The sequence below is a fragment of the Rana temporaria genome, chromosome 7 (genome assembly GCF_905171775.1).
Source record: "Rana temporaria chromosome 7, aRanTem1.1, whole genome shotgun sequence".
NCBI lineage: Eukaryota > Metazoa > Chordata > Amphibia > Anura > Ranidae > Rana > Rana temporaria.
The window spans coordinates 181,982,753-182,009,208 of record NC_053495.1 but is presented as its reverse complement, the minus strand read 5'-3'; the positions used below and the strand labels follow the sequence as shown (position 1 = coordinate 182,009,208).

Sequence of the window (26,456 nt, the reverse complement as noted above, 5' to 3'; positions counted from 1 at the left end):
GCTTGAAAGTTTGTTTGAAACTCCAGGCAGATATAAAAGACGCAGTGTAAGTACTTACATTTGGAGTTGGTTTCAGCCCCTTGCAATCCCTGGGCTGCAGAGCTCATACTGGAAGATGGAGAAGCTGTAAAAAGAGCCAGTCAGTTGTGATGTCTACGGTGCTGGTAGTAGGGGAGAGAAAAATGATGGCGGTGAGTTCATCCATGTGCTGCTTCTCCTTTCACTGTCCAGTCACAGGCTGGGAGAGGGACAAGACCTGTAAGTGTTACTTGGGCCTGATTCTTCAGCTTTTAGAGAAGTTTAAGTGGTTTGGACCAAGCAAGTCCATACTAACCATTTGTTTCACTAAGGGCTTGTTTACACTTGCTCAAAATACTGACGCTTATCAAAAGTGCCTATAGCATGAATGCACGTTAATAGGTGCGTTTGATCAGCATTTAATGAGCGTTAAAAATGCTCCCCCAAACACCCAATGCACGTTTGCAGTTTAGTTGACATGAGTTTTTGGCACGTTAAAACCGTACCACAAATGCCTTTTATTAACTCCTAATGTACTAACGTGGCGTAATCGCATTTGCCTGCGCAGTTGCGGATCGTTATTGAAGTCTTGAATGGAATTAGTTGACATGCTTCAAATCTTTCAGCCTAGGTTCACACTACTGCAAATTAGATCCATTTTTTTCTTTCTTTTGTCCCGTTGCCTTGCGTTTTTGAGGCGGACAGGTGTGATTTTTTTTTTTTTTTTTTTTTTTTTTTTACTGCAAATTTTAGGAGGCAGACAGTGAACAATTCGCAGAGATGTGAACTGTGTGTTTCAAGTTTACTGCAAGTTCAATTGAAGCCTTTGAAGATAAAAGTCGCACTGCACCATAGGAATTTGCATCGCACTCAACACGCACAGGACCCCCTTCTTTATTTCTTTTTTTTTCTTGTGCCAAATTCGCAACGCATAGATGTGAACCAAAGCTATGGAAAGCAAAGCTTTTTACATGACCTGAGAATCTGTTCCTAAACGCTGTAAATTCGCATCAGTTTGAACCCATTCTCAAACTTGACATGCGAACACTTCATATTTTTGATAATGTGAACACTGTGCCCTGTTCATATTATCAACTGCATAGGCGTTTGAGGGGCGTTAAAAAATCCCACTCGCATGCCTGCTTATCGTGCCAGTGTGAACTAGGTCTAAGGCAATGCCGTATTTTGTATTCTCTGAATGAAGACAAAGCTTCCTCTGAGTGGCTAAGGCAAAGAGGAGAGAAGATGGCGTCACAAATGTCGTCTCAGCCAGTCAGAGGAAGCTTTGTCTTTATTCAGAGATTACAAAGCTTCCTATGAATGGCTGTGTAGCGCTAAGCCCAACTCTGTTTTGTTCTGGCAGTGGGACAGGAAGTTTGTGTCCCACTACTGGAACACAGTAGGCTACATACAGGTCCTACAGAACTGAGAGATGCTGCATGGGTTAGTGAATAAAATTGTTTGGACCAGCTTGATCTAAACAAAGTTATTTAACTTCACCAAAGGCTGAAGATTATTTTAACTTCAGCCGAGAGAATCTGGTCATCTTCCCTGCCTGACAAGGCTGTGCTGTGTACATCTTGGCACTAGATGGACAGGAATACAAATCCTCTGGCAGGTAAGACGGTGCATTTTTATGTTGGTTTTTTTTTCCCCATCTGTGTATTTAGCTGTTTTTCCTGTTCAGCTTTAAATGCCGCTCTTCAAGGCTGCACATACTCGTCTTTCCTTCATCAACCTTTGTTTAGCAGGCAAGAGAAAAAAAAAATACCCACATTATTTAGGATGGAGGAGCAATGCGTCTCCTCCACCCCCCACTTTCCTTTCAGGGGACGGTGGTGAATGACCCAGTGCTGTCATGTGGGGTTCACGAGATAGTCCTTGGACCTGTGTATTCTCAGACTGACACACAAGTCACACAGGGGTTAATTTCCTCATTCCTTGTGGCCAGAAGACGGAGTGTGAGGTAGCAGAAGGAAGGCGGCAAAGTGGATTTGTTGCTCTTTTGACAAAGTACAGGTTTGCGGTATTATTTCAGAGGAACAAGCAGAGCAGTGACAGTGTTTTGCACTTTCCACTCAGCGGCACTAAGGTTACCAGTTTGAATTCCAATTACGGCGCTGCCTGCCTGGAGTTGGCATGTTCTTCCTGTGCCTGTGTGGGTTTCCTCTGGGTACTCGGGTTCCTGCCAAACTCCAAAGACACATGCTGGGTAGATTTGTTTGGCTCCTATTTAGTATGTGTGAATGTGAGTTAGGGACTTTAGATTGTGAACTCCTTGAGGGGTGGGATTGATGTGAATGTACAACATATACAGTGCCTTGAAAAAGTATTCATACCCCTTGACATTTTCCACATTTTGTCATGTTGCGAGCAAAAAAAACGTAAAAGTGTTTTATTGGGGTTCTATGCGATATAACACAAAGTGGCACATAATTGTGAAGTGTAAGGAAAATTATGGTTATCAACTTTTTTTTTTTTTTTTTAAATATCTGAAAAGTGTGACGTGTGTTTTGTATTTATCCTCCTTTACTCTGATGCCCCTAACTAAAATCTAGTGGAAACAATTGCCTTCAGACGTTAACCTTAGTAAATTAGGCGTGGCCACCTGTATAGTTTAATCTCTGGTTATAAAAAAAATATCCCAAGCTTTGATCATATAGCAGAGCTCTGTTCAATCCATCATCCAAAAATGGAGGATATGCAGAGATCCACAGCTCAGGTGGGAGAATCTGTCCACAGGACAACTATTAGTCGCGCTCTATACAAATCTGCCCTTTATGGAAGAGTGACAAGAAGAAAGCCATTGTTGAAAGAAAGCCATAAGAAGTCCTGTTTGCAGTTTGCGAGAAGCAATGTGGGGGACACAGCAAACATGTGAAAGAAGGTGCTCTGGTCAGAGGAGACCAAAATGTAGCTTTTTGGACTAAAAGCAAAACGCTATGTGTTGCAGAAAACAAACACTGCACATCACCCTGAACACACCATCCCCACCGTGAAACATGGTGGTGGCAGCATCATGTTGTGTGGATGCTTTTCTTCAGCAGGGACAGGGAAGCTGGTCAGAGTTGATGGGAAGATAGATGGAGCCAAATACAGGACAATCTTAGAAATCTGGTTAGTCTGCAAAAGATTTGAGTCTGGGGCAGAGGTTCACCTTCCAGCAGGACAACGACCCTAAACATACAGCCAGAGCTACAATGGAATGGTTTAGATCAGGGATATGCAATTAGCGGACCTCCAGCTGTTGCTGAACTACAAGTCCCATGAGGCATAGCAAGACTCTGACAGCCACAAGCATGACACCCAGAGGCAGAGGCATGATGGAACTTGTAGTTTTGCAACAGCTGGAGGTCCGCTAATTGCATATCCCTGGTTTAGATTAAAGCATAGTCATCATGTGTTAGAATGGCCTAATTAAAGTCTATACCTAAATCCAATTGAGAATCCGTGCAAAGACTTGAAAATTGCTGTTCAGACGCTCTCCATCCAATCTGACAGAGCTTGAGATATTTTACAATGAAGAATGGGCAAAAAATGTCCCTCTCTAGATGTACAAAGCTGGTAGAGAAATCCCCAAAAAGACTTACAGCTGTAATTGCAGAGAAAGGAGGTTCTACAAAGTATTGACTCCGGGGGGCTGAATACAAATGTACGCCACACTTTTCACATATTTATTTGTAAAAACTTTAAAAAACATTTATCATTTTCCTTCCACTTCACAATTATGTGCCACTTTGTGTTGGTCTATCGCATAAAATCCCAATAAAATACATTTACGTTTTTGGTTGCAAGATGACAAAATGTGGAACAGTTCAAAGGGTGTGAATACCTTTTCAAGGCACTGTCTGAAAAACATTGTTAAATTTATTCCAGGTATTTAAATAGCGCTGACATAGAGAATTTCTATAGTGGTAATTACCTAAAAATTAAAAGCCCTGTCTGTCCTTGTTTTCTTATTTTTTATGACAGACTCTAAGGCTGCATTCACACCTTAGCGTAGGCGACTTGCGCCGTTTTTTACCGCGATTTGCAGCGGCAAATTGCAGCGTTTTTTTTCTGAGATTTGCCGCGACAAAACGCATCGTTTTTTACCGCGGTTTTGTACAGGTCATTGGTACCAATGGAAAACACCCGATTCGCGCGTCAAAAAAGGGTCCGGGACGTGTTTGAAATTCAGGCGTTCGGCGTTTTGTGTTGGAGATGTGAACCATCTCCATAGAGAATGTTATTTTTCCCCTCTAGCGTCTTTGAGCGTCACGCTTCTGGCGACAAAATGCTCAGGTGTGAATGCTGCAGCCTAATGGTTTATTCTGTATATAAATGCTCCCCCCCCCCCCCTGTCAGCAGTAATTTTTCACTGAGACGCACATGCCCAGCTCAGACTACATTTAGGCACTGTGCATACAGGGTTTAAAAAATAAAAATAAAGCTTTTGCAGGCGTTTATTTTTCTCTGCCTGTAAAAGCACCTCTGTTAGTCTGTGCGTTCATACCCACATAAGTGTATATTCGAAGAGGAGCATTTGCAGGCTGAAAATCAATCACCAAAATGTTAAGGAGAGGATTTTTCTGTTAGAAAAATGCTTGAGGTGGGTAAATGTGCCTAAACGCTAGACACATTTTGGTGCTTAAGCGTTTATTTCAGTGGCCAGAATAAATGTATATTTTGGCCAGTGGAATACATAAACACGCCTAAACATTTGTCCTGCCAGGAGTAAGGCATTCAGAAGTGAAAAAGATGCCCTGTGTGTATGAGGCCTTATGACACCCACTCTGTGCCGCGATGAATTGCCTCTCATGCGCATGCACAGGACAGATGTAATTGTGGTACTGCCATTCAAGCAGCCAAACAGAGCGAACTTGGAAGGAAGACAGAGATCTCAAGCACTGACGGCCCATCCATCGCTGCAGGCCATCCGTTGACAGGAGTGCCTGTCATAAATGATAGTATGGAGTGCATAAACCTGCAGGGGCTGTTTTTTCTTCTTAACTAAATAAATTAAAATTGCAGATTTTAAAGTGGCAGTAAACTCCCAAATGTATTATTATAATTTTTTTTACCTGAAAGACAAAGGCATAATGAGCTAGTATGACTACCATACTAGCTCATTATAAATTGCTTACCTTAGATCGAAGCCCCCGCAGTGGTCCTCGTACCCTCCAGCGGCAACATCTCTCCTGGAGGTTACTTTGGGGTATCGCCGCTTTTCACGGCATGACCCCGGCTTGAAACGGCACAGAGTGCCCTTTCAAGACGGTGCATGCCCAGAAGGGGGCGGTGCTCGGGGAAATTGCAAATATCTCTGAGACCATGTAGGTCTCGGAGATATTGCGAGCACCTACAGGTAAGCCTTAATCTAAGACTGTTAAATATCTAATTTTCTTCAACCTCAGTATGAGAAAACCAGATACCCATCCCTGACGACCTTCACAGCATTGACAAACTTCAATGTGCCAGGCATTGATTTATTTGATCATGTTTGCGTGTAAAAATATGTTGTGTTATAAGCAGGTATGGCAGATAAAGAAATCACTTACATTCTGAACTGTATAGAGTAGCTTTTCAGGCAGCGTCAGTCAATACCCTAATAACATAAGCAAATCACAAAGTACTAACGAGTTAATAATAGTACCTCCCAGGATAGCTGCCTATTTTCTGCTCTTTATGTTTTGAGGGCTGGCAGATACTAGATTCAGAGGTTTCTAATGTGCTAAACAAACCCATCCTATAAATATCCAGAAAGTTCCCGAAAACAGATATCGCACCTTTCCATGACAACTGAAATTGCCATAGCATTCTCGTGAAGGAAAACGACCTGAGCTGGCTATACACTAGTACATTTTCAATAACACTTTATTTGAATATTCATACAAAATTCTTTCTACATTCAATTACTTCAAAGTTTTGCTTGCTTTTTCATTTCCATTTTGGAACGAATGTAATTTCCCAAACGAAAAACACATACACTGTTGGAAATTCACATGATCCGAAAATCGTACGAAAAATACAGCTTTCAAAGCGATCGTATAATAATCCGATTGTTGGTATAGAGCTTTCAATGGCCGATCACGACAGTTCATCCGATTTTTATTATCTGATCAAGCACAAAAATGTTCTCATACAATACCAGATTGTCAGTTTTTTTTTTTTTAAAGTGGTTGTAAAACATAATGTAGATTGAAGCTGTTGCAGCTGTCCCAGTACACCAGTGACATGTCTCCCAGAGTTCTTTCCAGGTTGGCAGCCTCTAGCGCTGTGATTGGCTGGAGCTGAAATTACGAATTTTGGGTGGTTTTCTTCCGTGCACATGCACTGATTTTGGCGTAACTGGTATATGGTAAATATCCCCTAAACCGTGAAGGTTTAGGAGATATTTAAGTACCTACAGGTAAGCCTTGTTATAAGCTTACTTGTAGGTAGAGGTTGTGTAACAGGGATTACAATCACTTTAATCAGTACAGCTGTCATCTGAAAATACGATGCAATACATTACAAAACTTCCCAATTTTTAGCCCTGGTTCACACTGGGTACGATTTGGAACGATTTGAGATGCGATTTGACATGTCAAATCGCATCTCAAATCGGCGGCAATTGTCGGCAATGGCACTGTCCTAATCAGTGCTACGCCGCATCTGCGATTTCAAAAAGTAGTTCCTGTACTACTTTTTGCGATTTCGGGCCGCGATTTACATTAAATTGCGGCCGAAATCGCGGTAAAATCGCGCATTTTACCGCGATTTTGAATTTGCAGCAGTGTGAACCTAGGCTAAGTCATAGAATTTTCATAACTTTAGTAACCGCTTCAATCCCTACTTGCGACCAGCAAGCGTAAAAAGTCCGATCTGACATCCGATTTTTGGATCGTGAATACTGGGTGAAAGCATTTCGTTTTTATATTTATTTTGGATCCCCCTTGGCGGAACAATGTATTATGACAGCCCCAATCAAGAAACCGTTTTCAGCAGGTACCTATAATAGACGTCGATCAAACTATTGACTTATGTTGGGCAGGGACAGCAGGCTACAGTTATGCCGCGTACACACGACAGTTTTTCATGACGTGAAAAATGAATTTTTTTAAATTGGTCATTAAAAACGATCATGTGTGGACTCCAGAGCATTTTTCATGACGTGAAAAATGGGCATTAAAAATTTAGAACATGCTCTAATTGTTTGCGCCATTTTTCACGTCGTGAAAAACAGTCGTGTGTCGGCTTTAACCAGAGGAAAAAAACACACATGCTCAGAAGCAAGTTATGAGACGGGAGCGCTCGTTCTGGTAAAACTAGCATTTGTAATGAAGATGGCACATTCATCACGCTGTAACAGACTGAATCGTGAATCGTCTCTCACCAAACTTTTACTAACACGAAATCGGCAAAAGCAGCCCAAAGGGTGGCGCCATCCGAATGGAATTTTCCCTTTATAGTGCCGTCGTACGTGTTGTACGTCACCGCGCTTTGCTAGAGCATCTTTTTTTTTTTTTTTTTTTTTTTTTTTTTTTTTTCCCACGATCGTGTGTAGGCAAGGCAGGCTTGACCAGAATCGCATCGAGGGAAAAACGTTTTTTTTTTTTTTCCATGACATTAACGGTCGTGTGTACGCGGCATTATTCTTTTGAACATTAAATTGAGAAAGTATCATCAGATTATCAAGTCATTACTACAAAGCTCAGCCTAGTTATCCCTAGATATATTTATTTTTGGACTGCTTGTACCTTCAAAGCCACTGACTGAATATGAAGTGCCATATGCCTCTGTTCTGTATATTTTCCAAGAGCAGGCATGTCTTACTTCCTACACACATTCTATATTTCAATAATTCATTCTATGCCATTTACTTGATGAACTCTGCGCTTGTAGATTCTCCACTTCTTACTTAATAAAGATTACTGTTTTTTTTTTTTTTCTCTTTCAATATTTTATTAAATTTTTCAAAAAAAATTATAACAAGCCATGGTTTGCCCACGCAGGGGCGACATAGAACACACAACAACAAAAAAATATAAGAAATAGCGCATGAACACATAATAGACACCAAGTTCAATTATAACCCAGGCCATGGAGGACCAGGTTGAAATATAGGCCTATGTCATAAACACAAATATCGTTCTGTACCTAGGAGTACAGCAGCTTACATTGTTGGCCCTTATATCGAAGAGCAATGACAGAAAAAGCAAACAGGAGAGAAAGAGAAAGCGAAAGAGTAGAGAGAAAGAGGAGCCCCAGAAGAGGGCAAGTATCACGGACGATTACTGTTTTTTTACATACACGCATACATACATTTTTTTTTTTTTTTTGCTTAATGGTTGGAAACTATTTACTTTACACAGACTAGTAATGCAGAATATAATTTCATTGTGTGCTCTTAAAATATTGAATTAAATATAGATGGTTTTAAATTGAGGGGGGGGGGGTCGCATCTAACGCCGGATTCACACTGGTACGACACGACTTTCATCCTACTTTGCCCTGCGACATCGGTCCTACATCCATCTGACTTGAATGAACAGGATACAATTCTGAGATGGTTCGACTTGTCCTTTTGTCCTAAATTCCTTTTTCCCGCTGCTGTAATCACCATGTCGGATGTCACAAGTCGGATGGTTAGGACGAGGGTCTGACTTTGATCCGACTTCAATGATATTGAATGGGCTGAAAATGGACCAAAGTAGTGCAGGAACCTTTTCTGAAGTCGGGCTGACTTGTGTCTGACCAGTTAAAACGGTTCTCATAGGGAACCAATGACTTGTACATGTCATGGGACGTGTGCTCTAAAAGTCGGAGCGTATGTCGCACAAGTGTGAACCGGGCCTTAAGGGATGCAGACTAGGGTTGTCCCGATACCACTTTTTTAGGACCGAGTACTGGTACCGATACTTTTTTCCATGTACTCGCCAATACCGATACTTTTTTTTTAAATGTCCCCCCACATATCCAGCCATGTCCCCCCCACATATCCAGCCATGTCCCCCCCACATATTGCAGCCATGTCCCCCCACATATTGCAGCCATGTCCCCCCACATATTGCAGCCATGTCCCCCCACATATTGCAGCCATGTCCCCCCACATATTGCAGCCATATCCCCCGACATATTGCAGCCATGTCCCCCGACATATTGCAGCCGTGGCCCCCCCCACGTATATCCAGCCATGTGCCCCCCCCCCACGTATATCCAGCCATGTGCCCCCCCCCCCACGTATATCCAGCCATGTGCCCCCCCCCCCACGTATATCCAGCCATGTGCCCCCCCCCCCCACGTATATCCAGCCATGTGCCCCCCCCCCACATATATCCAGCCATGTGCCCACATATATTGCAGCAATGTCCCCCATACCCAGTAGATGATGATGATGCTGCCGCGTTAATCAGCGTGCATTACAGCGCGCATTACAGGCAGCTTTCGTTTGAATAGTTGTAATCCCCGCCGCACCGTGTATAGACACTCCCCCTTTCTCGGGATTGGACAGATCCGTCCAATCCCGAGCAAGGGGGAGTGTCTATACACGGCGCGGCGGGGATTACAACTATTCAAACGAAAGCTGCCTGTAATGTTCCCCGCACGCTGATTAACGTGACGGCGGGGGGGGCAAGTATTCTATTCAGGCATCGGGGGCATTTGCGGGAGTACAAGTACTCCCGCAAATACTCGGTATCGGTACCGATACTGGTATAGGTATCGGGACAACCCTAATGCAGACCCTGCCAGTGTTTTTTTTAATTAGAGCCCTGCAGGTGCAGCGGCCGGTTGATTATGAAACCACTCCCATTGGACTCACTTGGCACAGAGGAACAAACCGTGATTTCTTCAGAAAAACACAAGGTAGGAATCTGCAACAAAGTTTGTTCAAATCCTTGCATTGTACATGATCAACAAAGGTGGAGTTGTGCTTCAATTTATATAATTCCTGACCATAGACCAGGGGTGTCCAACATTTTGCCTTTCCTGGGCCACATTGGAAGAAGAGGAATTGTCTTGGGCCGCACATAAAATGCATTAAACTAACCTTAAGGACAGTTGATGAGCAGAAAATTGGGCCGATCATGGGTTTATGATCACTGATATAGATAATGTACCTTTCTAAATAATAGAACTTCATTTTTTTATTTTACTTTTTTTATTATAAAAGTAAGCGGGCAACATGAAACCTAAAACCAACACATCAATATCTGGTTGGTTGGATGGAGTAGCAATTCTCAAGGTGCTCATCAGATTTTTTTGTTCTAAATTTTGCCCTTGATAATGGTTGCTCACAAATTTAGGTGATTGTGAAGAGTGGGATATGTTTTAGTGAGAAGATAAAGCTTCTAAAAGTCCAGTAAGGGCCCTTTCACATGCGCGGACCGTATGTCCGCTTTTTCATCCATCCGTTGAGGATGAAAATAGAACATACATTGGTCCCTATGTGATTACGGGTGTCAGCGGATGACCATCCGCTGACACCCGTAATCGTCCGCCTCCGCAAAGATCCTCATTTGCGGACGGAAGAAAATCCTATTTTTCTTCTGTCTATCGGATGAACACGGACATACGGTCCGTGTTCATCTGATCCCCCATAGGGGAGAGCGGAGGAAAGACGGGGCGGTCCCTGCACAGTGTGCGGGGACCGCCCTGTCAGCTGCCAGCTCAGCAGGGATTTTACGGAGGATCCCCGCTGAGCTTTGCGGACACACAGAGTGGATCATTACTGATCCGCCCGTGTGAAAGGGCCCTAAAGAGACGCTGTTGAATCTTTCTTCGGATCAATGTGTTCGTTAAGTGTAAACACATTTTTACAAAAATAAATCAACATCAGCTTATCCCGGAAGTAAACAGAAGCCAGTTACCAGCCGCCTTTCTTTTTCCCCCCATCTATCAGTGCTACATCTCCGTCCCCTTCTGTGAAGGAGATTTTTTTTTTTTTAAACCTAATATAAAGTTTTTCCTATTTTCGAAATGTTTTGTCTTTTCTTGCTAAAAAGTGGTGATTTAAGTACCACCAAAATAAAGCTCTATTTGTGTGAAAAAAATGATAAAAATTACTGTATTTATCGGCGTATACCGTGCACTTTTTTCCCCTGAAAATAAGGGGGAAATCACGGGTGCGCGTTATACGCCGATAGTGTACCTTGGGCTCGGAGGGGGACGAGTGCTGCCGAGCGCCGCTGGAATATACTCGGCTTTAACGTCACACACACACACAGTCCCGCTTCCGCATCCGGCATTGGACCCGTGTTCTATAAATCGCAGGAGCTGGTCCAATGGCGGAGGCGGGACTGTGTATCTTCCTGCGATCCCTACCCGGAAGCGACCACTGTGCTTCACGGAACGTTGTCACCCCTCTCCACAGCACCGGAGGAATACGATCTCCCACCGCTGCTGACAGAGGCAGGGACAACAGCGACCCCAGTCCACCACCATCTGGACCAACAGAGCACCCACAGTGAGTGACACTTTTGGATTACTGGAGATGGGCACATAGGCTGCATTTAGGCACAGATTAGGCTGCATTGAGGCTGCAGATGGACACTGACCACAAAATTATATGAGCATTATTTCCGTGGTTCAGCTCCAATTAGGTATGAGATGCTGTGGAGGAGTGGCAATACACAGAAACCAAACTTCTTCTATTCCCTCTTGTGCCAATGGCAGATAAGAGGCATATGGACAAGATAAAATTTCTCTTCTAGGAAATGTAGTGATGTTTTAGGTAGCTGTTATTTCAAGGCAAATATTGATGCATTTTCTGTTGGCCCACGTTTTTTAAGTTTACTTACTAATTACTGTTGGGTTTAAACTAGAGGTACACAAAAAAAATATTTTTTAATTGGGTCTATAGCAAAAATCAGCCGATACCGAAAGGGCTGCGGGTTCCGGCCCGGGTGCCACCCATTGCGGAAGTGTCACCCTGTTGAGCCCCAGTCCTCCACTCCCTCGTGGATTTAAAGGGGAAGTTCTGCTTTGTTCTCATTCTCTAACATTTTTGGGCAATTTCTTGGGGGAGTACCTAGTTTTGTTAGGTACCCGCTCCCACTTCTAGTAGGGTCGTCTACCAGCAACATCTTGGGACACATCGCAGGTCCCTGGACCACTCACACATGCGCTAGGAACCGGAAGAACCTATTCGGTTGAGGACCGCACTGGATCCTTGCACAGGTATGTGTCCTTTTTATTAAGTCTGCAGCGACCGTATTTGTAGTTTCTGACTCTTATTTTTTATTTTTTGCAAACAACCTGAAGATCCTCCTTTTTTAAAGAGGCGCTTCAGCCATGTTTCCAAAACGTAATTGTCAACAGCTTCAAATACTGTAACTGCTGACTTTTAATAAATCGACTCTCACCTGTCCAGGCATCCAGCGCTGTCCTCACCAGGGCTACTTCTTGCTGGTCTTTGGGTACCCGCCACTTGCATGTTCACTGTGGGAAGCTGGGTGTAACTCTTTGCGGCCTCACAGCCGACTCCCCATTGCACATGCTCAAACCCCGCTGAACCCTGTGAATGGACACGCAGCAGGGGAAGTGGCGAACATCTACTCTGATCACCTAGATCAGGGGTGCCCAACCAGTGGCTTGCGAAGTGCTCTGATGTGGCCCCACGACCTCCTGATCTGGGATGGCTGGTAGGCAAGCCCAGATCGTGGGTTGCCGACCCGCCATCCCAGAGCATCAGGGTTGTGAATGAGGTTGGCGGTAGAGGAAGCAAGCGACTGTGGAGCAGAGCCGCATAAGCCGATGCTTCCTGTATAGCGCTGCCTCCTGTCACTGGCGGAGTGATGCCAAATGCACTCTGGAAAAAACTGCACCATACTAAAATCATATTGTGTGTGTGTGTGTGTATATATATATATATATATATATATATATATATATATATATATATATATATATATATATATATATAGGCATATCTGTTCTGCAGTGGTTAGTGGGCTGATTACAAACTGATTCACAGGTAACGTGCAGTGCCATAGACTTCTGTTATCTGCGGGTTTGGTGCTCTTTCAGAAAGTGTACCCCACACCTGCATGATATAATAGAAGTCTATGGTGAAGTGCAGCTAACCTGCAGGAAAGCCACAGGTGCACTGCGCTGCACCTGCTGCTTCCCACTTTCGTCCTGAGCGTCGCGTATGCAGTGTAGACATGGACCTGTCATCAGGCCGCTCCGCTCATTGCGACCGGTTACCAAATCGCTTACATGGCCCTTGCTCTTCCAAAGATTTGGCACCCATGACCTAGATGGTCAGAGCACCATCTAGGTGCAAATCTGGGGGGTGAAGTTCTGCTTTAAGCAATATAAAAGACCTGTATGTGTATAGTGGTTGGTTCCGTTTCGTTGGCATCGTGGCAGTCCTTGTACATTTGTGTATCTGGTTTGCATACACTGTTCAGTCTTCTGCTGGCACTGTTCCAGATTTGTCACAAACCTGTTAGTCAGCCTGGCTTCAGTTAGATCTGAATGCACTTCATTTGTGCCAAGTGACATTTGTGTTTTTAAAGTGCAAGTTTCTTTTCACATTTTGTAAAACAAATCGAATGATTGTTTTTTTTATTTTATATGTATGTTTACAGAGACCCAGTGAGGATAGCAGTATGTGCTCTGCGAACGCTGACTTGTTTCTAGGTATTGGCATGGAGACTTGATCCTCATCTTTCAAAGTGCAAGGTCCTGTTTGCAAATCAACCATGAAAATAATATTAGATCACATGAATTTATTCTCAATTTAGATGTGTAGCTACAGAGACCCTGGAAGGATGGCATTGTGTGATGTGCAATTGGCTCGCTGACTGGGTTCTACTATTGGATCTTTTAAGAGACCGGCTCTGTCTGTCATCCAAAAGCACTTAATGAGGTTAATTTACTAAAGGCAAACAGACTGTGCACTCTACAATGTGCAGTTGCTCCAAAGCTTAGTAAATGAGAAGCTCTGTTGACTTCTAAGGATGAGCTCCGGCGTGTTCGCAAAGCCCACGTGCAGAGCCCGCCAGGAAGTCGGCGCTGCGCTAATCACAGGCAGTGAGACATTGTCATGATGCAGGACTGCAGAGATCGGGAAATGTCTCCCTACCTGTGATTAGCGCAGTGCCAACTTCCTGGCGGGCTCTGCACGTGGGCTTTGCGAACACGCCGGAGCTCATCCTTATTGACTTCCATCAAGTCAAGGACTCTGATTTCTATTTTATTATTGTGTGTGTGTGATGTGCTGCGGAAATTAACGATTAATTCCTCGATTAATCGTGAATTTTTTTTTTGATCGATCAAAATTATTTTGATCGGTACTCACCTCTCCGCCGGGTCTTCAGGGAGTTCCGTCAGAGATCCGGTGACGTCACGGACACCGGCCGGGCTTGCCGTGTCCATCTGAAGGGCTGTGCCTCCATATCTGCATGCCGGCGTGACCTTACTATCTGCCACACGCAAGGGCTGTTACACTTCCCTCTATCAACCTGGGATTCTACAGCCATCCACTGGGAGTTGTGATGGTTCCCTGATGTTAACCCCTCCTCATCTGGATTCAGCAGTGGTATCATTGTACACATTTTATACCAGTATCCTACTTGGCTACATGTTTTTATGACTGCTTTTGCTACCGTTTGGTATTACTCGCACCATTTTTACAGTTTATGTAGCTACATCGATTTTATCTCCAGTGCAATATTTATTTTGTTACCTACTTGAAGACTATAAAAGTTTTAATGCTATTCCCATCGAGCGCAGCCTTTGTGTGTTTTTTTGTATCCTGCTATTCATTTTTCCAGTTGTTGGTAGTTGCACTGGGAATCAGCCTGCAAGGAGATCAGCTAAAAGTAGTTGGATCTGTATGTGCGTTTTATAATCGAAATTAGTTGATTGATTGATTAAAAAAAAAAAATCGAACACGAAAATTTTAATCAGTAAAAGCCCTAATATATTAATTTTTTTTTTTTTTTTTATATCTTCGATTCATTTGCTATGCGGCTGCTATATAAATGCAAGGTTAGGCATTCCTAATTTGCACTGCTGAATTTCTGAGGCTGCTGTGAGCTGCACTGTACAGTTTAGGTCCCTAGCAGAATTTTATAGCAAGTCTCTGACATCTTGCAGCTTTCTATGTTCCAGACATTGCATCAGTTACAGGCACTGCAGTACATGCATAGCATAAAGTTCACATACCCTGACATGTATATTTACTGACATGTTTCATGCTGAGTGGAGTTCTTTAAAATGGTTTGACCATTTTTGTTTTTCAGAATACTGCCAGCCTAGATGACTTTGAAAGACAAAAAACGTTGGGAACTGGTTCATTTGGAAGAGTGATGCTAGTAAAGCACAAAGGAGCCGATCAGTATTATGCCATGAAGATCCTGGATAAACAGAAGGTGGGTCTATTGGCTGCATGGGACTTAGTCAATGCTTTGGGCAATGTGATGCTACATTTTCTGTAAGTGACTCGCAAACAAAAGATTTCCCAGCAAACTTAATGACCAGCCTGCAAAACAACCAAATTGCCCCTGTCTAACAGCCTCCACTTAACCACTTGACCACCAGGCACGAAAACCCCCTTAATGACCAGACCAATTTTCAGCTTTCGGTGCTCTTACATTTTGAATGACAATAACTCAGTCAGTCATACAACACTGTAACCAAATGACATTTTTGTCATTTTTTTTCCCCACAAATAGAGCTTTCTTTTGGTGGTATTTTATCACCTCTGCGGTTTTTATTTTTTCCGCTATAAATGAAAAAAACGAAAATTTTGTTAACTAATGAATTTTTCTTAATTTATATTATAACATTTTGCAAAAAAAAAATTTTTCTTCATAAATTTGGCCTAAAATGTATACTGCTACATATCTTTGGTAAAAAAAAAATGGTTATTTAGTCTGGGTGAAAGTTATAGGGTCTACAAGCTATGGTACCAATTACTGAAAATTGATCACACCTGAAGTACTGACAGCCTCTCATTTCTTGAGACCCTGACATGCCAGAAAAGTGCAAATGACCCCCAAATGACCCCTTTTTGGAAAGAAGACATTCCAAGGTATTTAGAAAGAGGCATGGTGAGTTTTTTGAAGTTGTCATTTTTTCCCACAATTCTTTGCAAAATCAAGATATATATTTTTTTTTTTCCACAAAATGTTCATATTAGCAGGTTATTTCTCACACACAGCATATGCATACCACAAATTCCACCCCAAAACACATTCTGCTATTCCTCCTGAGTATGGCGATACCACATGTGTGAGACTTTTACACAGCGTGGCCACACACAGAGGCCCGAAATGCAGGGAGCACCATCAGACGTTCTGGAACACCCAGACCAATTCTGACATTTCTCTCCTACATGTAAAAATCATCATTTATTTGCTAGAAAATTACATAGAACCCCAAAACATTATATATGCTTTTTTAGCAAAGACCCTAGAGAATACAATGGCGGTCGTTGAAACTTTTTATCGCACACTGTATTTTCGCAGCAATTTTTCTAACGCGTTTTTTTTGGAAATAAAACGGTTTTGTGCTTTTAAAAAAAAAAAACATTAAAGTTAGCCCAATGTTTTTGCATAATATGAAAGATGAAGTTACGCCGAGTCAATAGATACCCAACATGTCACCCTTCAAAATTGCACAAGCTTGTGGAGTGGCGCCAAACTTCGCTACTTAAAAATCCCCATAGGTGACGCTTTAAATATTTTTACTGGTTACATCTTTTTAGTTGGAGAAGGGCCAAAATTATTGCTCTCGCTCTAACGTTTGTAGCGATACCTCACATGTGTGGTTTGAACACCGTTTTCATATGTGGGCAAGACTCACGAGTGCGGTCGCTTCTGTATACGAGCACACGGAAACGGGCGCTTTAAATTTTTTTTTTTTTTTTTTATTCATTTTACCATTTTTTAGTTTGACATGTTTTTCCCCAAAAATAAATGTTTTGATCACTTTTATTCATATTACAAGGAATGTAAACATCCCTTGTAATAGGAATATAGCATGACAGGTCCTCTTTACAGTGAGATATGGGGTCAATAAGACCCCACATCTCACCTCTAGGCTGGGAAGCCTGAAAAAAAACAAAAAAAAAAACGATCCTGGCTTCGATCGCAGCGGTGAGTCGGAAGAAGCACCGGAGGGAAAAGGGAGGGGGGATGTCCCCTTTCGCCTCCCGTAAGAACAATCAAGAGGCGGAACAGCCAACATCGTTCTTATGGTGTAGAGAATCGCCGACTGAAAAAGAGGATATCTGAATAATGCCTGTAGCTGCAGGCATCATTCAGATATCCCTGCACAAAGTCAAGGACGTCATATGACGGTCGGCGGGCAGGAAGTGGTGAAAACGCATTTTTTTCCGGTTATTGCAGAGTATTGGTGCGGGGGGTATTGCAGAGTATTGGTGCGGTCACGGACACTCCCGTGTGCGCGATTAAGAGTTAAGCGACCGCCTTGTAGCCGTATTTCGGCTATGAGGCGGTGATTAAGTGGTTAAAACAGAGGGTTTTGTGTGCACATATTTGCAAATACATGCGTAAGCCACAGTGCCCATGCCATGGGACCTCCTGTATATACTGTGGTCCTAACTCTAAATTTCATTTTAAGTGAACTATATTGACTTTTCTTTGGACCTGTGTTTTTCATTTATTGAAGAATTCCAGTCAAAATGTATTTTCTGTATAGGATAGGGAAGGGTAGGACCGTCAGGGTGGTGTTGCGGTCCATGGCTGGAGTTCAATTTTTACCCCTTTTTTACTGGAGTACAGTTATCAATGGGGATCAGCCACCCTTTATTTACCCATTACTGTTTATAAACAACAAACGCATAATTGGCCATCAGGCAGCTGATCCACCCAGTGATCAGTGATCCGAGCTCAGCACACAAACACTGTGCCTAGGCAATCCAGGGGGCTGGGTACCATGTGATCGATGTGATTGGTCATCACAGCAATCACACAGTACTATTTGTTTACAGTGCTGATTGCTTTCCTTCCAACTGGGGAAGGAGAGAGAATGGAGTACTTGTCGATGGGGACAGAATGAATGGGTCAGCAGCTACACATTTCACAGTGAAGTGGGGAGGCAGAGGTGATCAAATACCACCATTAGTAGTAAAAAAAAAAATATTAAAAATGCCATAAAACTATCCCCTATTTTGTAAACGCTATATATATTGCGCAAACCAATTGTTAAACGCTTATTGCGTAATTTTTTACCAAAAATAGGTAGAATACGTATCGGCCTAAACTGAGGAAAAGACTTTATTTTATATTTTTGGGGGATCTTTATTATAGCAAAAAGTAAAAAAATATTGATTTTTTTTTTCAAAATCGCCGCACCTATTTTTGTTTATAGCGCAAAAAATAAAAACCGCAGAGGTGATCAGATGCCACCAAAAGAAAGCTCTATTTGTGGGGAAAAAAGGACGCCAATTTTATTTGGGAGCCACGTCGCACGACCACGCAATTGTCGGTTAAAGCGAGGCAGTGCCGAATCGCAAAAAGGGGCAAGGTCCTTAACCTGCATATTGGTCCGGGTCTTAAGTGGTTAAATATGTACTATAACGTATAATTTTTCCTATTTCTGCTCCAATGTTCTAATTCATTGTTTGCGATTTTTGATGCACACCTTCCTCTCTTGTTCCCAGGTGGTGAAGCTGAAGCAGATAGAGCACACGCTTAATGAGAAGAGGATATTACAAGCAGTCAACTTCCCTTTTCTGGTCAGGTTGGAGTATTCCTTCAAGGTAAAGCTCCTTATCAGTGAATATGTTTAATAAATGCCTGCTCAGTTAAAGCGGATATTCACTGCATCTGAGCACCAAAAACTGTTTAATTTTTAATATTTTAAGGCTCTGTTCACATCTTCGCATTCCGAATTGCGGGTGGAATCGCTGCAATTCTGCCCGTGATTCACAATAGCGGCAAATCGCAGGATGCCCGTGCGTTCCCGGAGCGTTGCCTATTGATTTTAATAGCACTCGAAACGGGGCATTCCTTGGCATTTAAAAGCTCTTAAAGGGCCAGAGGCAGCGGTGGTAAGGGGTTAAGAATTGTATGCAACTCATGAAGGCAGTCAGTTACTAATTCTAGGCAGGAAACTCTGCAGCTGTAATGTTTGCTCATTTTAATCTGGGTAATCTGCAGTGTCAAATAGTTGTGGAAATTCCAGTCTGTAAGAAAACCTGTTTGTAGTGTTGGACTTTCTTTTTAAATACCCAGCATGTTTTTAAAGCAAAGTGGTTGCATGGTTTATTTTGTAAAGTAACACACTGTCACATCACATGTGATTCAAACAGGAACCCTACCGCATTCCTGTGCAAATTAAATGCGATTCTGTGGGGTGCAATTTGAGCCATTCATTTTGAATGTCTCAAATCGCTCCGCATGAAATAGGTGCTGGCAGCTTTCTTTTTTGTTTGCCATGGAACCGGATCCCATGGGTGTTCATACCCATGTGATCCGGTTCGGGCAAACGCACTGTGCTGCACCACTTTAGGGTGTCAACTTTTAATTGACACCCACAGCAGATCACATGAACCGTGTGGGAAACGCAGAGGAATTACTGCATTTCCTGCATCACATCAGTTTGAAGTGGGGCTTAAAGTGGTTGTAAATTCCATTCATGACATTTTAAGCTAAGCACATATATCTGTAGTGGTTACACGTATCACTCCAAAGCTCTAAGTGTAGTTTCTCTCTGGTGCTTCATTCCTTTGTTATATCAGCATGACAAGTTCTCAGAGAAATGAGCTAAAGATTTGTGTGGGGATGGAGCTTAAGTACTGGGCTTGTCTATTCGGACCACTGCTCTGCATGTTCCTTCCTTCCTCTGCCTATAGTGTGGGGGGTGGGGTGCCTTTCCTCCAATCAGTTCTCACACAGTGTAAATGCAGCCTCTCCACCAGGGCTCAAGTCCTGCGGGAACGCGTGGGAACGGAGTTCCTGCACTTTTTTCACAGCAGGAACGCAGTTCCCTTTGCAGGACTAGAGCAGCCGAGCCGCCCGAGCCCATCCTTCACTAAGCGGCAATGCCCAGCTCGAGTCACTGTCAGGGGCAGGCGAACCTTAGTAATCCTTTATGTTACTGGCCGCTTCCTGTATATTGATTCATCGGGTAGTGTGCGGGTATTCCGTCACTTCCTTGATGCCGCAATGTCTCCTGGGAGCTTTTGTCATTGTTCCCAGGAGACATTGTGGAGGTCTGCCGCGAGTTATCGCGGGATTTAGAAAGAACTTGCTTAAAGTTGTGGTTTAGTAATTATGCATATGAGCGTATCATTTTTTTTTTTTTGGTGGGGTAGTGGATCTTGGGTGGGGGTTCCCACACTTTTTTCCCCAGGACTTGACCCCTGCTCTCCACCCTTCCCTATGTACTGCTGAAAGATGAAGAAAGAGATTTTTAACACAATTTGAACTTTTTATTGAAAGGGTGTGGAGTGGGGAAGACGGCGGATAAACAAGTAAAACCTATGTAGGAAGGTTTGTTTCATCTCTGTATCATCTGAGGCTTTACGTCCCTGGGTATATTTTGAGGGTTTACAACCACTTTAAGGTAATCTAAGTGGACTTGATAACTTGAACAAAGTGAAAAGTTTTCTGGATAACAAAACAAAATCTCTGGTGGTGCTGCTTGTTTTCCTTGTGTGACTGTCGTATCCCAAGTTGGGCATGTTTAGGGTATTCTCCGTGGCCCCTTCTGCATGTCAGAACGCAGAGTTACTGGGAATGATCTGCACAAGGCTTAAAGTGGTTGTAAACCTCAGAAATTAAGTATTAACAAAGTATATCCCTATTTAGTGTGTTCTTGTCTCAGTCCAGAGCATTGGGGATTTTTTTTACATCTTCTGCCTCACTCCACTGCTATCTGCACAAGTCGCTTCTGACAAGTTTTCCTGACACAAAGTGAAAAAAGGTGACAGGGGAGGGAGCTCCAGCACAGAGCCTGTGATTAAAAGCTTCAGCTATTTTCCTGTGTACTGTGCTCCAATCACACTCTGCAAAGCTCAGCGAGTGCTAATGTCTGCTCCCCACCCCCTGCTTTCTGAAAGCTCAGACAAGTAGTATAAATTCTGCAGTTTGAATGGATGTAGAGAAGAGAAGATATGCAGGTACAATTTACATGGGAGCATTTGTTTCATCTCTGTGTATCCCTTGAGGCCAGTAACTTCACTGGGTATATGTGAGGATTTACAACCACTTGAACTGGTAGGACCAGAGCACAGAGGTGATTAAACTCTTGCCATGTCTGAGAGGTTGGTAGACTGTGCTTCTTGATGATTGGTTCAACTTTTCAAGACCAACTAATGCTTGTTTATTTTGTCCAGGACAATTCAAATTTATACATGGTAATGGAATATGTGCCGGGGGGTGAAATGTTCTCACATCTAAGAAGAATCGGCAGGTTCAGGTCAGTACTATACCTTAGTATAAAAAGGTGCGCTTTGCCGGGGAGAAAAAAAACTGCTGCACTCAAAAATCCTTGAATAGTGAGGAATAATAAATAGAAATGTAATTGAATATTACAGTGTTAATTGAATATCACAAAAACTTAAAATAGTAAATGGGTATGACTAATAACACTATAAAGAGATAAACACTTTGAAACTATGAATAAAGCAAATGTTGAAAAACCACAATAAACCACAACAAATGGGTCTCTTAAAAATGCCCACAGCATGTGGGTTTAAATGCTAAAGACAGATGTGTCAATCTTGTGAATAATATACATAAAAAATGTTAACAATGTTTCACAGTATATTATGTTTACAAATATAAATTGAAAAAGGAAACCATGTGTAATAAAAAAGTCTGTGAATGCAGCTTCCCATGTGTTTCCATATGATTTATCATGCTGGGAATCCACGAATCCCACATCAAGGAGATATCACCACCGTACTGCGTATATGAGATGAGCTGCTTACCAGGGGTAGCTTTGTAGAAAGACCAAGAGATGGCATGAACCTGTGTGGATCCTCCCTGTAGGCCAATGAGCAGCCAGCTTCAAAGCATGGCATCAGGCTTGGATAGCTCCTTGCTTCCACATGTCACATCAGGCAATACGTAAAGCAATATAAGAGGCTCATAGTGCATTACTGTATTAAAAATTAGTTTATTAATTAAAAATGCACTTGCATCCAAAAAGATATGCTGGGGCAATGAATCCTAAAATAGTGTATTCGACCGCCTGCAGAACGATCGGCATGGGCCGGACGGATGGAGTTCTGCGGGGGGGGTGGTGTTTACAAAGCACATGTTTAGAGCTGGAGGCACTGAGCCCACCTACATGTGATAATAGCGAATCAACATTTACTATTATCTTCCAACTTCTCATCCCGGCCAATCGGGATAGGAAGTGGGTCCTGAGACCAGATTGGCCGGGAGGAGTTTTCAGGGAAGCCACACGGGACCTGGATGAAAAAAAATTGGCACGCCAGCCGCCACTGATGGAGAAGCATGTGAATCACGTTCCTATGTTATGTTCAGTTTCTGGGAGAAAATGAAAGCTAGGGTTACCTACCTCCCAAAGTAAAATTGTTTACCGACAGTTCAAAAATTTGACAAAATTACCTTTTGTGAAGGGGAATGCTGCAGACCCTGATGTAAAGGGGAACACTGATGTATACGGTCTCTGGTCACCAGAGCCCCCCTCCCTCTTGCATCAGTCTGCAGGATTTCCCCTTACAGTGCAAGGATGAACTCTGCAGACCCCGATGTAATGGGGAATGCCGTGGACCCAGATGTAAGGGGGAGCTCTAAAGTTTGGGGGGTCTCTGATCACCAGAGTCCCCCCCTCCTCCTCTTACACTAGAGTCCTCCTTACATCATTACATCCGAGTCTGCTGGGTTTCCCCTAACAGTGCAAGGGGGGAACTCTGTGAATCCTGATGCAAAGGGGAGTGCTGTGGACTTTGATGTATGGAGGTGTCTGGTCAACAGAATCACCTCCCCCCCCCCCCCCCCCTTTACATAACAAGAGCTGGGGTCTACAGAGTTCCCCCTTGCACTGTTAAGGGGAATCGTGTAGACTCTTATGTAAGGGGGACTCTGTAGAGTCTTGAGTAGGGGAGGGAGGCTCTGGTGATCAGAGACCCCCCCCCCCATACATCAGAGTTTCCCTTTACATCAGGGTCCACAGGGTTCCCCATTTAGTACTTCAGTACTGAGTCACTGATTCAGATCAAGTATACAGATAAGGATATGTTTATCTGAGTTTTTTTTTTTTTTCTGCTAGCATTTCTGCTTTTTAACTAGCATTTGCCAAATGAGACCACTGATGTCCAACCCCCCATGTTTCTCCTATTTCGGGTAGTTTAAATGCATTGGCTCAGCAAGTTGTATTGCAGTACACTTCAGTAGACAGTTGGCAGCTTGCCATATTTCCCTTTTGTCAGTGTACACTGAGCTAAGTGGTGCCATATGTCGGGGACAGTGCTGTACGAGAAGCTCGTGTTCAGGGCTGGTGTGAGCAGACTGGCTGTTTTCCATGCGTCTCCTGTGCTTGTCTTTGTCATGTGACCTGTCACATGGCCAGTAAAAAAATTACAGCTGGTTTTTCAGGCTTTTCTGTTGTCAATGGAGCTACATATGTCCCTAGATTTTGTAGCAGTTTGTCCACCTTGATGTATTGCCAGTGACAGACATTAGGATTTTATGACGTTTTAAAAAGGTTTACCATGAGTGCTGTTCACTGCATATGTTACCATTTCTATTAATTGAGCACTTTCATTTCTTTGCAGTGAGCCCCACGCACGGTTCTATGCAGCTCAGATAGTTTTAACATTCGAGTACCTCCATTCACTAGACCTCATCTACAGAGATCTCAAACCAGAAAATCTTTTAATCGACCAACAAGGATATATTCAGGTAAGGGAATGATTGCCTGTGTAGTTGACACCCAGCATTTTATTTCTGGTGGATCATTGCTCCAGCCAGGAAAAATAAAAATAGATTGTACTTTTGTGTGACCCGATCTACAATCTTGCAGATAGCAGAACTGACATGCAGATTTCAGTGTTTTGATGAAATTACAAAAGGTGGTGGTGAATAAAAGGACATGCATTATGCACAGTAGCCAACCATATGTAATCTCTATAGACAGATCAGCCATTTTACAAGTTCACCTTTTGGAACATGTTACATGTTTCGCCTGTATTTAAGGTGCAACATGTGCCCGCAGCTGCAGCCTCTCCCCCCTCCTTCCCAATGACAGCTGGCCGGCATCTTCTCCAGGCACCGTTTGAAAATCCATTAACAGTACTCTGTGAATGGGAAACTACAAGTCCTGACAACTTGTGTGGCTGTGGGCTTGTAGTTTCAATGAACTACCATGGTGCTGTTGAGCGTTCTGGTAGTTCATTGTCTCTGCCTGTTGGGACTCCTGCAGACTTGTCAAGAGTATCTGTCTGCTTTCCAGGCTGCAAGTAAAGTTTTTTTGTTTTGTTTTTTACTTTTTTTGTTTTGTTTTTTGATTTCTTTTTTTTTACCTTAAAATATATATACATATAGTGGAGGGTGTGCTCTTTGGGAGGCCCTCTCCATTAAACACCCCATACCCTTTCATCTCTATGCTCAACAGATTCAGCCTCTTAGTGCCACCCCTCTTTACTCCATACCCCCCTCACACATTTTGCATTCTATTCTTTTTCATATTTTTCTCTTCCCTCTCCACTCCCTTTTCTTCTCTTTCGCTCCACATTTAGACCACAGGTTAAGGGATGCAGGAAACTGTGAGAGCCATGGGTCCAGATACCAAACTGAAGTCACCTACTCAGCATTAACACTTCTGTAGACCCTCTGATGACGAGATGGGCTTGTGCCCATTATATTTAGAACTGTTTCTAAGGTTAAGAATCTCTCTGCCCATCAGGTGGGACCATTTACACACCTGATAAATGCTATAAAGCTGAATTGCAGCTATGGAAGTTTTGTTCATAATTACATTGGTCCAGCTTGAACCAGTGTATGTTTATATGTGCCATATCTGTGGGATCGATGTGGAACCTGCAACCACAATTGGTGAGCAGGCATCCTCCTCCTGTGTTACGTAGGAAGAAGGGCATGTGCTTGGCACAAGGCATGTCCTGGGATTCATACTGTAGCTGTACATTGCTATGTGTCAGGAATTTATTCAAAGACTTGCAAAATTACTGAAAGGTCCACATAATCGTGAGAAGCTCAGAGTGTTTGATTTATAAAATGTACAATTTTGTAGCTACCTGCAATTCTCCCATGATTCTCCTTACAGATTTCCCAGTTGCAGGAATAATAACATTTGTCCTCTTTTTCAGGTCACAGACTTTGGGTTTGCAAAGAGAGTAAAGGGAAGAACTTGGACGTTATGTGGGACCCCAGAGTACCTGGCACCAGAAATAATTTTGAGCAAGGTTAGTGAGCGCTGTACCAAGTTAGATTGCTTTTCTAGTGTGAACAGGTGTAAAATATCAATGTGACTTTATTGCGCTGCTGCACATCGTCTTTCAAATATCACACTGTTTGATTTCCATAGATGTGTGGTCTCTGATACAGAAGATACAATTAATACACAATGCACCCCATAGCTAATGCTTTATTCCCAATTTAATTTCAGCATTTAAAGCCCAACTGTAGGCCAAACCATTTTTATTTTTTTGATAGAGCCTGGAAGAGTTTAGAAATGTAGTACTCATGTAAGTGAGATTGATGTATCTTACTTCCTGTACTCACTGTATTGTAATGAGGGGGATTTTCCCCAATGGGGTCACAGATTCAGTGTTTGTGTCTCTGTTAAACAGAAGGTAATAGAAGTATTTCCAACGTTGTTCTAGTGACCGTTTACATTGTTGGCTTTACCCATGCTCTGTTTCAATGACGGTTGTCACTAGTACAATTTGGGTGAACCTACAGCCCCAATTCCAAGAAAATTTAGATGCTGTGTACAATCTACATAAAAACAGAATGGAAAACATATCCAGTGTTTAAAGGAGAAGTCCAGCCTAAGCTTGTTTGGCTAGGCTTCTTCTATGGGTCCACTCTCTGCTGAAGTCATCAAGATCAGTCCAGGCACCGTGCCGCTCCCCGCCCCTACACAGCTCTTTGCTCCAGTGAGTGTGGAGGAGCAGAGCAGGAGAGCTGCTGATTGATGGGCATCGGCTCTCTGCTTGGGGATCTGTGAGAACTGAGCCATCGCTGGTGTCCGATATCTCGGTTTTCGGTGAAGAGGTGGCGGGAGACAGATACAGCATCAGACCAATGCTGCATCCACCTAAGTATTAGGCTCAGTTCACACTGGATGCCGATGCAACTCCCAGCAGGGGTCCTGTGCATCCTGGTTCACTGTTTCAGGTCTGAATTCGTCCTGAAAACAGACCAAAAGCCACACAGGGCTCCTGTGCAAGTTTACTCTGGAGCCGCATTGGAGATATGTGAACCGGCTCCATAGAGAGCAGGTCACATTCTCCTGTTATTGCGAATTGTATGCAGATTCCCATACTTCTCCTTTTAAAC

At 43.0% G+C, this 26,456-nt stretch overlaps 1 protein-coding gene across 3 annotated transcripts in view; it reads left to right on the top strand.

The window, feature by feature from the left end:
• Positions 1–26,456, top strand: part of PRKACB (protein kinase cAMP-activated catalytic subunit beta) — a 123,882-nt gene that overhangs the window by 79,885 nt on the left and 17,541 nt on the right. For all 3 annotated transcript variants that reach the window (XM_040360590.1, XM_040360593.1, XM_040360591.1), the window contains exons 3-7: positions 15,234–15,362; positions 18,620–18,718; positions 21,299–21,381; positions 23,711–23,837; positions 25,262–25,357. In XM_040360590.1, coding sequence (XP_040216524.1) covers positions 15,234–15,362; positions 18,620–18,718; positions 21,299–21,381; positions 23,711–23,837; positions 25,262–25,357 — 534 coding nt within the window. The remainder of the gene's footprint in view (positions 1–15,233; positions 15,363–18,619; positions 18,719–21,298; positions 21,382–23,710; positions 23,838–25,261; positions 25,358–26,456) is intronic.